The sequence below is a fragment of the Aquarana catesbeiana genome, linkage group LG05 (assembly GCF_042186555.1).
Source record: "Aquarana catesbeiana isolate 2022-GZ linkage group LG05, ASM4218655v1, whole genome shotgun sequence".
Taxonomy (NCBI): domain Eukaryota; kingdom Metazoa; phylum Chordata; class Amphibia; order Anura; family Ranidae; genus Aquarana; species Aquarana catesbeiana.
In genome coordinates, this window is record NC_133328.1 from 499,422,258 (window position 1) to 499,437,584 (window position 15,327).

The 15,327-nt window shown below is 43.2% G+C and overlaps 1 protein-coding gene across 2 annotated transcripts in view; it reads right to left on the reverse strand.

Annotated features, from left to right (window-relative positions):
* The window catches only part of PRKDC (protein kinase, DNA-activated, catalytic subunit), a 712,087-nt gene that overhangs the window by 276,831 nt on the left and 419,929 nt on the right, over nt 1–15,327 (reverse strand). For both annotated transcript variants that reach the window (XR_012244521.1, XM_073631567.1), the window contains exon 59: nt 9,463–9,675. Coding sequence is in view for 1 of the 2 variants with exons in the window: in XM_073631567.1 (XP_073487668.1) it covers nt 9,463–9,675 (213 nt within the window). In the remaining variant the exon portion in view is untranslated. The remainder of the gene's footprint in view (nt 1–9,462; nt 9,676–15,327) is intronic.

The window sequence follows — 15,327 nt, forward strand, 5'->3', positions numbered from 1 at the left end:
AGCCATGCCGACGTTGCGTTAATGCTCCGCCCCCCCTCCTCCGCCCGTCCCCCATCTTTTCAAAAAAGACCACTTTCCCGCGTGAGCCGAAGACTCCAATCCTCAGAACCAGCATGGAGGGGAGGCTGGGGCGGAGGAAAGAGGAGGGCCAGTGGATGGGAAGCAGCTGTAATGGCAGCGGCGGCGGGCGGTATATTACCGCTTTCCTGTGCCTTAACCTAAGCCGTAGGGGGAGAATCCCTGCAGGAGAAAACCCCACTACCCACACCCTACCTGGAGCATGGCTTGGAGGAGCTTACAGCATGGAGACCGAGCTGACAGATCAGGCATGAAAAGGTATGTGCTCGACAGCCCCCGGTGGCGACTTTAGGGATAGCATACATTTACTGAAAGGAGAAACCTACTAGAATTAGAAAAATTCTTAAGGAGTCTCCCTTACCTTATCCAGCTGCAGGGTTCTAAGTGACAGACCCAATCTTCACCTCTCACAGTGGGCTCCGTTTAGAAAAAACCTTCAGAGACTGGGCCCCCCTTTGTATAGGGGGATCCGCAGTTCTGGGCCCGTAAAGCACCCCGCCAGGAATATGGCTGAAAAAACAAATACTGGATCCCGGGGTCCAGCTCTCTAAAAAGAGAATCGTTACAGGTAAAACCTTGTTTCTTCGGACACAAGGCCCGGGTACCATCCAATTCGGCCTGGAAAAGACACCTTGAATGGATCCGGTTGCATGGCTTGCCCCAGTGCAGGATATTCCAGTGGAGGTCAGCACAGCACATCTTTACTCGTGACTAACACCTAAGACACTGGCGAAAAAACTGAGGTACTCCCAGTAAGGGGAGGGGATATAGAGGGGGTTGAACTTCCTGTCTAGGGTGTGCCAGTGTCCAATCACCTAGTGATGACCTATATAACCCATCAGTGATTACAGAGACTCTGTGACCCGTGATGTACGAGAAAGAAAATTATTTTTAAAATTAACTGAATGGTTTTGCAGTGATTACATAAAACTCTGTTTTCTTTGACTTTTCATTACAAAACACAGAAATGTCCAAAAAATGGGCTGGTAAATCATAAAACCAGCTATAAACCCAAGCAACCAAATGTGACCACCTGCAAAAATTGCAAAAATAAATCTGAAGCAACCAATAGATGCTTGTGACAGTACAGATCTAAGTCTGTAATAAGCCAGAAAGCTACCAAACACTAATTGTAAAATGGGTGAACCTGACTTATAAAATTATATAATCCGATAACCATGAAATACCTACAGTATTTGGAAATGACTGCCTAAATGCATTAACTTCAACTAGACCAGCATATGCTGCATTAGAAAATTACAGACCAGCAGAAGAAAATTGTAACATAGAAGTACTATCGCAAAGTTCTAGGCATCCCATACATTAGTAATTCATTTTTGGTTCAACCAGCGTGTTTAACAAAAAAGAATTACCCGATTTTCTCATCCACACATTAGAGGTAGATGGGGGAATCCTTCCCGCTGAGTTATTGTATTCTAACAGCGGGGAGACTTTCCCACTGTTAGAACATACTGAGTAAGGTGCACATGGAAAGGCAACGCACATCAAACAGATTCCCAGCACACTTGCCAGCTAACCTGCAAAAAAAACAAAAACAAAAAACCAAATTGACCCTGTCTAACAATTCAAGTTAAAAAGAGAGGATTTAGTTGCACACATTTACAAATATATGTGGAAGCTGCAGTGCCTATGTCAAAGCGCCTCTATATACTTCAGTCCTAACTGTATATTTTTGAGAGTTTCAGAATTGGAACACATACAACAGTGGTTACATTAAAGGGGTTGTAAAGGCAGAAGGTTTTTTATCTTATGCATTAAGATAAAAAGCCTTGTGTGTGCAGCAGCCCCCCTCAGTCCCCCTAATACTTACCTGAGCCCCATTTCTATCCAGCGATGTCCACGAGTCCCTCGGTTGTCCCTCTTGATAGGCTGAGACACAGCAGCAGCGCCATTGGCTCCCGCTGTTGTCACTCAAAGTCAATTACCCAGCGAAGAGAGGGGGTGGAGCCGAACCACAGCTCCGTGTCTGAATGGATAAACAAAGCTGCGGGTGCTCCCATAGCAAGCTGCTGGCTGTGGGGGTATTTGACAGGAGGGAGGGGCCAGGAGCAGCGAAGAGGGACACGAGAAGAGAAGGATCCAGGCTGCCCTGTGCAAATCCACTGCACAGAGGAGGTAAGTATAACATGCTTGTTATAAAAAAAAAAGAGAGAGAGAGAGAGAGAGAGAGAGAGAGAGAGAGAGAGAGAGGAACTGCAGTCTGCACACATAATTTGTAATACAAATATCTTCGCAATTCTGAAGCTTCATTGCAACCACTTTGCATATTATTTTATATACAGTCATGGCTGAAATTGTTGGCACCCCAGAAGTTTTTCCAGAAAATCAAGTATTTCTCACAGAAAAGTATTGCAGTAACACATGTTTTGCTATACACATGTTTATTCCCTTTGTGTGTATTGGAACAAAACAAAAAAAAAGGGAGGAAAAAAAGCAAATTAGACATAATGTCACTCAAAACTCCAAAAATGGGCTGGTCAAATTTCTTGGCACCCTTAACTTAATATTTGGTTGCAAACCCTTTGGAAAAAATAACTAAAATGAGTCGCTTTCTATAACCATCAATAAGCTTCTTACACCTCTCACCTGGAATTTTGGACCACTCTTTCTTTGCAAACTGCTCCAGGTCTCTCTTATTGGAAGGGCGCCTTTTCCCAACAGCAATTTTATCTCTCCACAGGTGTTCAATGGGATTTAGTTCTGGACTCATTGCTGGCCACTTTAGAACTCTCCAGCGCTTTGTTGCCATCCATTTCTGGATGCTTTTTGACGTATGTTTGGGGTCATTGTCCTGCTGGAAGACCCAAGATCTCGAACGCAAACCCAGCTTTCTGACACTGGGCTCTACAGTGCGACCCAAAATCCTTTGGTAATCCTCAGATTTCATGATGTGTTGCACACATTCAAGGCACCCTGTGCCAGAGGCAGCAATACAACCCCAAAACATCATTGAACCTCCACCATATTTCACTGTAGGCACTGTGTTCTTTTCTTTGTAGGCCTCATTCCGTTTTCAGTAAACAGTAGAATGATGTGCTTATCAAAAAGCTCTATCTTGGTCTCATCTGTCTACAAGACGTTTTCCCAGAAGGATTTTGGCTTACTCAAGTACATTTTGGCAAACTGTAGTCTTGCTTTTTTATGTCTCTGTGTCAGCAGTGGGGTCCTTCTGGGTCTCCTGCCATAGCGTTTCATTTACATGTCGATGGATAGTTAGCGCTGACACTGATGCTCCCTGAGCCTGCAGGACAGCTTGAATTTCTTTGGAACTTGTTTAGGGCTGCTTATCTACCATCCGAAATATCCTGCGTTGCAACCTTTCATCAATTTTTCTCTTCCGTCCACGCCCAGAGAGATTAGCTACAGTGCCATGGGTTGCACACTTCTTGATAATGTTGCGCACTGTGGACAAAGGCAAATCTAGATCTCTGGAGATGGACTTGTAACCTTGAGATTGTTGATCTTTTTCCACAATTTTGGTTCTCAAGTCCTCAGATAGTTCTCTTCTCCTCTTTCTGTTGTCCATGCTTAGTGTGGCACACACAGACACACATTGCAAAGACTAAGTGAACTTCTCTCCTTTTTATCTGCTTTCGCGTGTGATTTTTATATTGCCAACGCCCGTTACTTGCCCCAGGTGAGTTTAAAAGAGCATCACATACTTGAAACAATCTTATTTATCCACAATTTTGAAAGGGTGCCAAGAATTTTGACCAGCCCATTTTTGGAATTTTGTGTGATATTATGTCCAATTTGCTTTTTTTTCCTCCCTTTTTTGTTATGTTCCAATACACACAAAGGGAATAGCAAAAAAAAAAAAAAACATGTGTTACTGTAATACTTTTCTGTGAGAAATACTTGGTTTTCTGGAAAAATTTCTGGGGAGCCAACAATTTCGGCCATGACTGTATACTGCGATTCTGTACTTGCCAAATATGCTGCAGAAATCTCCCTCCACTAAGTCTGGCTCTATCCATTTTAACTGTGGGCAGCTGAAGCTGCTGCCTGTTCACTTCCTGGATTTACACAGAGCCACACCTCCAACTCTGCAGCTCTCATTGGCCCTCTTATGACTCATCCACCCTCCCTTCTATCAAGCTCTCACGAGAGTGAGAGAGCTGTGCATGATGTCATAAGCCTAGGCTTTTCACCAGACAAGAAAAAGGAAGTGGGCTGTATAAGGTATTTACTGGCAGACAGAAAATTGTTTACTCTCCAAAGTTAAAACAACAAGGGCAGAAGATTTAATAGATGGAAAATGAAAAAATGACTGAAGGTCCGTTTTAAGGGCAACCAATGTGTCTCTCTTCCTTTAAGGAGGAGTGGGCTCCCTCTAGGCAAACCTGCCCTTGATGGACTGCAGTAGGAGGACAGGAGGAGGCCTTGAGGAGGCACTTTAGCTTCTACATATATTTGCAAATGTGTGCAAACAAAATCCTCTGTTTTTAAAGTGGATTGTTAGAATTTGGTTAGAATTAGGCTAGTTTGCTTTTTTTGCAGGCTAGCTGGTAAGTCTGCTGGGACACTTTGTTTGTGGTGTGCATTGCCCTTCCATGTGCACCTTACTGCAAAGGCCTATTATAAAGTGGGGTGTTTGCCATCTTTTTGTATAGATAGTTCAAGGGGCAAATGGTCCCCTGCCTCCTGTCTCAGTCTTTCTTTGATTTGCCACTGATGGACAGATGCCTCTTTGGGAATCTTGGGCAGGGAGAAATCTAATCATCCTTCTAATTTCAGGGATATGCTGCTGCTTCTCATGCCACAAGTTTACTGAAATGATACAACTGCATTTCACACCATTCTTCCTTCTCAGTAAGAGGAGGGAAGGTTGCAAGTACATTTTTCAGCAAGTTGGAATATCTTTGTGGGCACCAAAGAGTGCTTTCATTGGTAAGGCTGGCCATGTAAACAAAGCCTGCAGGCTGAAAAAAAAAAAAAACTAACAGAATCCCCCATCCATGCTATACAGCAGCAATTATGTTCTAACAATGGACGTCTGTCAGAATACCCTTAGAGCAGCTGTATCTGACTAGCTGCTGTCCGGTCAACAATTTTCTACCCGGACTGGTCGATTTTTCAAGCCACTATTCAAGGCAGAAAATCTTAGTGCATGGAGTGTCACAAGCCTGCAAGGTTGGCAGAGTTTATGTCAATTCAGAAAAGGCGGGTATCAGAGGACAGTGTTGCAGGCAGAAGCTACTAGTGTTGGCTCATTTCGGGGTATACCACCACCAATAAGAACTAATTACGAAACTGCCTGATTATTATAATGACCCACAGCTGTCAACTGACAGGCATTAGATCACTACCACAGCTATGATATAATTGCCTGATCAGGGCAAAAAGTAGCTGAATCATACTGTCAATATCTATGGGCTAGTAAATATTTAAAGTGACCTCGCGCTACAGATACAGAAGCGTCCCTGTTGTAAAATGAAACCTACGTCAAGGCGCATTCCGGCAAGGTCACTTCCGGTTATCCACTTCTGGTTCCTATCACCACAGCGATGGAACGCATGTCGAACACCGAGCGGAGGGCGGGCAGCAGCAGACTTCTGTATGGTGATATATGCCGTTATCCCCAGTGCCGGGAAAAGGCGCCTCCAAATGTAAGCAGCCGCTTTTTAGTTAAAGAGGTCATGTCTATTTGGTGAGTAGGCATTTTACTCACACACATCGGGTGATAGTTGCTTTTGGTGACGGTGTATGAATTGGAGTTTCATCACTAAAGGACATATGGACTTTGAATTGATGAATTATTTGTATTCACTGATTGCATCACCACTATTTGCATTTGAAGGACTATTGTTTATTGTTTTTTGATTATTTTGATGAATTTTATCACTACTAAGCACTATGCACTTTAATATGCGTTTATAATTACAAATGTTTATTATTAATTATGTTTAACATATTTCAAAGATTAAATATATTGGTTTAGCACCCAAAAGCGCCGCCTATCACACAATAGCCCAATATCTATGGGCTACTTAAAGTGGTCGTGTGGTTTGTGCGATTTCTGTCTGCTGTCTCCTTCCTCTGCTATCTACATGAGTTACTTCTGAAGCTTATGTGGACTCCAAGTATTCAGGAGGGCAGGAGCTCCAGCACACGTTTGTTTGACAGCCTCAGCTGAGCATATTCCCTATGGGACTGTGTAAAGGGGGGGGGGGGGGTGCCCATTTCCTCCACTCAGGTCTTAGATTACACTCAGCTCCCTGCTCTATGTTGTAAAGTATGTGACATCAGATCCCTGTGCCTTGCCTTCTAAGACCCCTTTTACACCGAGGGCATTTTGCAGGCACTTTAGCGTTAAAAATAGTGCCTGCAATCCGCCCTCAAACAGCTGCAGCATTGTCTCCAGTGTGAAAGCCCGAGGGCTTTCATACCGGAGCGCTGCGCTGGCAGGACGTCAGGAAAAGTCCTGTCAGCAGCTTCTTTGAAGCAGTGAAGGAGCGTTGTGTTTACCGCTCCTCCCCATTGAAATCGATGGTGCAGTGCTGGGATACCGCCGGCAAAACGCCGCTATTGCGGCGCACTGCGGGCAGTTTTAACCCTTTCTTAGCCACTAGCGGTGGGTAAAAGCTCCCCGCTAGTGCCCAAAATGCGCCGATAATCCGACGGTAAAACGCCGCTAAAAATAGCGCCGTTTTACCGCCGACGATATGGGCGGCTCGGTGTGAAAGGGCTCTAACAATCAGAAATTATGTGTAAACTGTGCATTTTAAATTGCTGTGGATAAGCGAGGGCTGCAGATAAACAGGTACAACTTATTTAGGAAGATTTGTTTAATCTCTGTGTATTACCCGAGGCTAGAAACTTCAGTGGACATATGTAAGGGTTTAAAACTACGTTAAACTAAGCATCTTATCTGGGGTGATATTGTCCATTTATGCTTAACCTTTGAATTCAGAACATATGTATATCCATACATGTATTAATACAACCAAATCACTTTTATCACATCAGCAAAAGGCTCCTGAACAAAAAGCAGCCATGAGCTGGTTTTACCCAATTTAAGGTCAGGATGAAGGGAATACCCCCAAAATTCTGAAGTGGTTAACCACTTCAATACAGGGCACTTCCCCCCCTTCATGCCCAGGCCAATTTTCAGCTTTCAGGGCTGTCAAATTTGAATGACAATTGCACAGTCTTGCAGCGCTGCATCCAAACATGATTTTTGTAATTTTCTTCCTACAAATAAACTTTTCTTTTGGTGGTATTTGATCACCACTGGGGTTTTTATTTTTTGCTAAACAAAGTAAAAGACAAAAAATTTTGAAAAGAAAAAAGAAAAAAAGGTTTCTTCATTTCTGTTATGAAATTTTCTTTTCTTTTCCACTGATGGGCACTGATTAGGCTGCACTAATGGGCACTGATGAGGCGGCACTGATAGGCAGCACTGATGAGGAGGCACTGACAGTCATTACTGATGGACACCGATCTGATGGGCACTGACAGGTGTTACTGATGGGTACTGATTGGCATTCTGATGGGCACTAATTGGCATTTTCATGGGAAATGACTGGCATTTATATGGGCAGAGATTGGCAGATGTGGCAGGCACCTCTGATGGCACCTCTGATGGGGGCTGAGCTGAAAATCAATGCACTGATTACCAGTGAAGACCTCCCCCCCCGACAGGAGAGTCGCCAATCGTCTCTCCCTGTCAGCGTGCATCGAGTTTACTGGCTCTTCCTGGTTACTGTTGTGCTTGGTCACAGCTGATCACGTGGTAAAGAGCCTACATCATAGGCTCTTTACCACGATCGGAGATGCGGTGTGTTGGAGCGACACACAGCACCACCAATCGCCGCGGTGTGCGCCCCCGGGGGCGCGCATGATTGGCTTGTCCTGCTGTACGTCATATGACTTCCAGTCAGGATAACGGAGCCACATTGCGGACGTCAATCCGCAATAGGGCGGGCAGTGGTTAAAGACAAATCTTTTTCTCCTTTTGAACAGATTGGGAAGACATATAACCTCCAATTTTACTTTATTCTCTATTAGGGAGATTCACGCTTTCTTTGGAGACACGAAGTGGATAAGATATTGGAATATGGACTAAAACAAGACACCTTCTTTCAGTAACAGACAGATTTAGAACTTCCTTCAGGTTATTATTACTGGGTGGGTAGCGAACGCTCCGCTCCTCTCTTTTCCTGCCATTATAGGCTGTAACATAGACAAGAGGTAAGGGGAAATCTCCACACTGGGGTCATGGATATCAATAAAGATTTGATAGAAGTATTTATTCTTCTCAAATAAAAAAAGATAAAGTTAATTTGAAGTCAAACTTCAATAAACTTGTGTCAATAAAAACAATACACTTTTGGACTACAGTCCAGCATATTAACCGCTTCCGGACCAGCCGCCACAGTTATATTGTGGCAGGTTGGCTCCCCTGCACGAAACCACGTAGCTGTACGTTGGCTCGCGGGGTCCGGATAGCAGGCGCATGCCCGCTGCACAGCGGGGGTGCCGATGCTCGTGACCGACGGTCGTGATGACTGCCGGCCACAAGCAATCGTGAGCAGGAGACACAGAACAGGGACGAGTGTGTGTAAACACACACTTCCCTGTTCTGACAGGAGTGACAGATAGTGTGTTCCTATTAGCTAGGAACCACGATCCGTCACTTCCTCTAGTTAGTCCCCTCCCCCTTCAGTTAGAATCACCTCCCAGGGAACACAGTTAACTCCTTCTCCACCCCCTAGTGTTAACCCCTTCACTGCCAGTGACATTTTTACAGTAATCAATGCATTTTTAATCGCACTAATCACTGTATTAATGCCAATGGTTCCAAAAAGTGTCAAAATTGTCCGATGTGTCCACCATAATGTCGTACTCACGATAAAAATCGCAGATCACCGCCATTACTAGTAAAAAAAATAATAATAAAAATGCTATAAATCTATCCCCTATTTTGTAGACGCTATAACTTTTGCGCAAACCAATCAATATACGCTTATTGCGATTTTTTTACCAAAAATATGTAGAAGAATACATATCGGCCTAAACTGGGAAAAAATTTGCTTTTTAAAAAAAAAAAATAATAATAGGGATATTTTTAAGTACAAAATATTGTGTTTTTTTTTTTTCAAAATGGACGCTCAAAAATATATAGCACAAAAAATAAAACCCGCAGAGGTGATCAAATACCACCAAAAGAAAGCTCTCTTTGTCGGAAAAAAAGGACGTCAATTTTGTTTGGGTACAACGTTGCACGACCGCGCAATTGTCAGTTAAAGCGACGTAGTGCCGAATAGCAAAAAACGCTCTGGTCAGGAAGGGGGTAAATTCTTCCGGGGCTAGTAGTTAAAATAGAAGAGAATATAAAATGTATATATTTAGCTCTCTCACCTTTGGCTTTGCTGTCTGTTTCATCTCCAGGAAGCCCCAGCCTCTGTTTTCCAAAGTTAGGACCTAGGGGTTTTAATGGACCCCTACGTGTTTTGTCAATCCGTCTGCTTGTAAAGAGAAGTGCTGAGGACATGGACTCTGAAGAATCTAAGGAGTATTCGGTAAGTGTGTCCATGCTACTTCCAGTCAGCCAATTATATGAATTTCTGCCACCTAAATGCAAAATAAAGATATCACGATTAAATTTACCGCCAAAGACTTAGACATCATTTAATTAATATTTGTATGTATTCGCATGGAAAATATTTAGCCACTTGCTGACCGAGCACTGTACTTTTACTGCGACAATGCGGGCCGGCTGTGCAGAATCACGTATATTTGCGCGATTCTGCATTTGCGGGTAGAGGCCACGCATGCCACTCACTGGGTCCTAGTCAGTGATTGACTGCTGGCACCTGGCAATCGGCTCTGATCTTCCCCAAACATAGCTCTGTGAGTGTAAACACAGAGCTGTGTTCAGTGACGGGATCTCATTACTTTTTCATTCCCTGCAAGCAGGGAATGAACACAACTATATTACCAGTAAAAGCAGCACACCGTACACACAAACACTTGTTAGGCACATATTTAAACCCTTGATCACCTTAGATGTGAACCCCTTCCTGCTCAGTGTCATTAGTACATTGATAGTGTATATTATTAATGCTGATCATTGTAATAATAGCACTGGTGATGTGAGTGGCAGTTAGTCAGTTCCCACAATGTGTAAGTTTTAGATTGCCTGCCATCCCGCTTTAAAGTAGATGTAAACCCTGTTCATTAACCGCTTGCCGACTGGGCAAATGGGCGTACCTGTATGTCCATTTGAATTGCCCGCCGTGCCCGTGCGTGCGCGCCGGCCGGGAGCTCCGTGAGTCGGGTCGCGTGTCCCGCGGACTCGATCGCCGCGGGGATACCCGCGATCGCCTCACGGAGCGGATGAACGGGGAGATGCCGTTGTAAACGTTCTACCTAGTGACAAGTGTCACTCGATCTCTGCTCCCTGTCATCGGAGCAGAGATCAGTGACGTCACCCACACAGCCCATCCCCCTACAGTTAGTAATCACTCCCTAGGTCACACTTAACCCCTCCCCGCCCCCTAGTGGTTAACCCCTTCACTGCCAGTGTCATTTACACAGTAATCAGTGCATTTTTAATCGCACTGGTCGCTGTATAAATGACAATGGTCCCAAAAATGTGTCAAAAATGTCCAACATGTCCGCCATAACGTCGCAATCACAATAAAAATCGCTGATCGCCGCCATTACTAGTAAAGAAAAAAATTATTAATAAAAATGCCATAAAACTATCCCCTATTTAGTAAACACTATAACGTTTGCGCAAACCAATTAATAAACGCTTATTGCGATTTTATTTACCAAAAATATGTAGAAGAATACGATCGGCCTAAACTGAAGAAAAAAAATGTTTTTTTTATATATTTTTGGGGGATATTTATTATAGCAAAATGTAAAAAATAATGCGTTTTTTTCAAAATTGTCGCTCTTATTTTGTTTATAGCGCAAAAAATAAAAATCGCAGAGGCGATCAAATACCACCAAAAGAAAGCTCTATTTGTGGGAAAAAAAGGACATCAATTTTGTTTGGGAGCCACGTCGCACGACTGCGCAATTGTCAGTTAAAGCGACGCAGTGCCGAATCGCAAAAAACGCTCTGGTCAGGAAGGGGGTAAATCCTTCCGGGGCTGAAGTGGTTAAATCTGACCTGGGCACATATCTGTAGTGTTTACTTATCTCTCTCCAAAGACCTAAGTCCTGTGTCTTTCTGCTGATTCGTTCTTCTGTTATCAGCATTATAACTTCTGATAAGCTCTCCAACACAAGAGATAAAAGCAGCTGGAAATTTGTGTTGGGGAGGTAACTTAGAGACAGATAAGCAGAGAGCTGGTCTTTTCACAGCACAGCTCTGCAAGTTTCTTTATTCCTTTGCCTAGACTCCCCTCCCACTGCTGGAACAGTTAGAAACATTTCTAACACCATGTGCACTTTCTAAAGAATGTAGAAAGCTGAAGACAGCAGATGTACATGTAAAACTTATGTAGGGAGATTTGTTTAAACTCTGTGTATCATCTGAGGCTGTTCACTTCACAGGGTATATGTGAGGGTTTACCATCTACTTTAAGTCGCTGATCACCGCCATTACGAGTAAAAAAAAAAATATATATATATATATATATATATATATATATATATATACACACACACACACACAAATTCCAGTATATATACACCGTACTTATACTTGAAATTGATTTTTTTTTTTTTTTTTTTTTTTTTATGTTTTATAGCAAGTGAAAAATATTTTTGTTTTCAAAATTGTCGGTCTTTTTTTGTTTATATTATCAAAAAAAATAAAAAAAACTCAGAGGTCATCAAATACCACCAAAAGCTCTATTGTGTGAAAAAAATTATATACAATTTTGTTTGGGTACAGTGCTGCATGACCGCAATTGTCGTATAACCCCATTGCTGACCAGCACACGACGATATACGTCGGCACAATGGCACGGCTGGGAAAATGGGCATACAGGTACGTCGCCTTTAGATCGCGGCATAGTGGGCACGCACGCACCGCGTACTCCGTGAGTGTGCCTGCGATCGTGTCACGTTGTAAACAAGGCATTTCCCTGTTCTGCCGAGCAACATGACAGATAACTACTGCTCCCTGTCATCGGGAGCAGTGATATCTGTCATGTTCTAGTGAGACAATCCCCCATACAGGTAGAATCACTCCCTAGGACACACTTAACACCTTGATCGCCCCCTAGTACTTAACCCCTTCCCTGCCAGTGTCATTTACACAGTAATCAATGCATTTTTATAGCACTGATCGCTGTATAAATGACAATGGTCTCAAAATGTCCAATGTGTCCACAGTCACGATAAAAATCGCAGATCGTCGCCATTACTAATAAAAAAACAATAATAAAAATGCCATAAATCTATCCCCTATTTTGTAGAAGCTATAACTTTTGAGCAAACCAATCAATATATGCTTATTGCGATTTTTTTTACCAAAAATATGTAGAAGAATACATATTGGCCTAAACGGAGAAAGAAATTAGTTTTTTTAAATATTTTTGGGGGATATTTAGCAAAAAGTAAAAAATATTGTTTTTTTCAAAAAGGTCGCTCTTTTTTTGTTTATAGCGCAAAAAATAAAAACCGCAGAGGTGATCAAATACCCCCAAAAGAAAGCTCTATTTGTGGGAAAAAAAGGATGTCAATTTTGTTTGGGTGCAACGTAGCACGACTGCGCAATTGTCAGTTAAAGCGACGCAGTACAGAATTGCAAAAAGTGCTCTGGTCAGGAAGGGGGTAAATCCTTCCGGGGCTGAAACGGGAGTAGCGCAGTCCCACATAGCAATAAACTGGCCTGGTCATTAAGGGGGTAAAACTTTTGGGAGCTGAAGTGGATAATATTACTATATACCTATAATATTATACAGTGCATATAAAAAGTTTACACACCACTATTAAAATGTCAGGTTTCTGTGATGTAAAAAAATGAGACAAAGATAAATCCTTTCAGAACTTTTTCCACCTTTAATAAAAGCCTATAAATTGTACAACTGAGTTCAAATACAATCCTAAAGGGTCGCCCTCTGGAGCCAAACGAATGCTTGATAGTAAATCTTTATTGTCAGATGCCAGACACAGGTGCAGGAATCACAGTTGACGCATTTCACACAGGCTCGTTGTGCGCAAACACGATATATTCATGTGAAACGTGTCAACTGTGATTCCTGTACCGGTGTCTGGCATCTGACAATAAAGATTTACTATCAAGCATTTCTTTAGCTCCAGTGTGCGATCATTTTGTTTTCTACTTCATATCTGCTTTGGTGAGCCGGGGTCTGCACCTGGTGCTTGTATGCACCTTCAGTTTGCCTGGAGTGGTGTGCTCTCTCTTGTTGGCTTTGAAAAACAATCCTCTTATAACGGAGGATGTAGCTGTGTTCAGAATTAAGCAATCACATTCAGACTCATGTTAAATAGGAGTCAGTACACACCTGCCATCATTTAAAGTGCCTCTGATTAACCCCAAATAAAGTTCAGCTGTTCTAGTAGGTCTTTCCTGACATTTTCTTAGTCGCATCCTTCAGCAAAAGCCATGGTCCTCAGAGAGCTTCCAAAGCATCAGAGGCATCTCATTGTTAAAAGGTATCAGTCAGGAGAAGGGTGCAAAAGAATTTCCAAGGCATTAGATATACCATAGAACACCGTGAAGACAGTCATCAAGTGGAGAAAATATGGCACAATAGTGACATTACCAAGAACTGGACGTCCCTCCAAAATTGATGAAAAGACGAGAAGAAAACTGGACAGGGATGCTGCCAAGAGGCCTACAGACACATTAAAGGAGCTGCAGAAATATCTGGCAAGTACTAGCTGTGTGGCACATGTGACAACAATCTCCCATATTCTTCATATGTCTGGGCTATGTGGTTTTCTTATGAAGAAATACATCCAAGCCCGGCTTAATTTTGAAAAAACACATCTGAAGTCTCCCAAAAGCATGTGGGAAAATGTGTTACGGTCTGATGAAACCAAGGTTGAACTTTTTGGCCATAATTCCAAAAGATATGTTTGGCACAAAAACAACACTGCACATCAACAAAAAAACAGCATATCCACCGTGAAGCATGGTGGTGGCATCATCATGCTTTGGAGCTGTTTTTCTTCAGCTGGAACAGGGGCCTTAGTCAAGGTAGAGGGAATTATGAACCATTCCAAATAGCAGTCAATATTGACACAAAACCTTCAGGCTTTTGCTAGAAAGCTGAACATGAAGTGGAACTTAATTTTCAGCATGACAACAACCCAAAGAATACATCCAAATCAACAAAGGAATGACTTGAACAGAAGACTATTACGTTTTGGAATGGCCCAGCCAGAGCCCAGACCTGAATTTGAAAATCTGTGGGGTGCCTGTCCTGGATGGGCCGAATCTACTCTGTAAAAATGACAGTCTTACCGAAACTCTTGTACTATTTCCGCACCTTACCAGTACGGGTCCCTCCACATTCACCCCTGCTTCAGAGCAGGATCATGCCCTTTATCTGTGATAATAAGCACCCTAGAATTTCTAAGGCCACCCTCTTTATACATAGATTACAAGGAGGCTTGGGGGTTCCCCGTGTCTCCAAGTACTACCTGGCAGCCCAGATCCCCTAATTAACGCTACTCCATGCTTCCTCCAATGTCCCCCTATGGCTGCTTCTAATTGTGCCCCTCTTTCTATGCAAGCGCTTCTATGTCTTCCCCAGAAACTTCGGCCAAAGTCACTGAGCCCTCTCAGGCTACATAGCTTAAAGTTGTGGGACTCGGTACGGTACTCAAGCTCCCTTATGTCCTCCTTCCTGTCGTCCCCCCCCCCCCCCCGGTCTTGACCAGTGTCAGTGTGGTGGAACTTTGGGGGCCTTACCAAGGTATACCACTTGTTGACCACCTTTACTCAACCAATATGGTCTGCAATCTGCGAGTCCCATGACGCTCCCCAGGCAGAATTCTCTCGTTTTCTCCAGATGCAACACTTGATAGCTGCGCTCCTGGGGTACCTCTTCCTACTTGTTTCAGACAACCGCTTTCGAACACATTTACATGCTCCAGGTTCCCCGGGCCTCATCTTCACTCTTTAAGCATCTTTGAACAGCTGATCATCTTTCACCACACTCTCCTACGTGTCCCAGTGGGAACGAGATCTGGGTACTGAGATCGATCCGGCAGATTGGAGCAAGGCCTGGACTTATGTAGCTAAATGTTCCTTTAATACTGCCATTTTAGAGGCAGTGTACAAAGTAC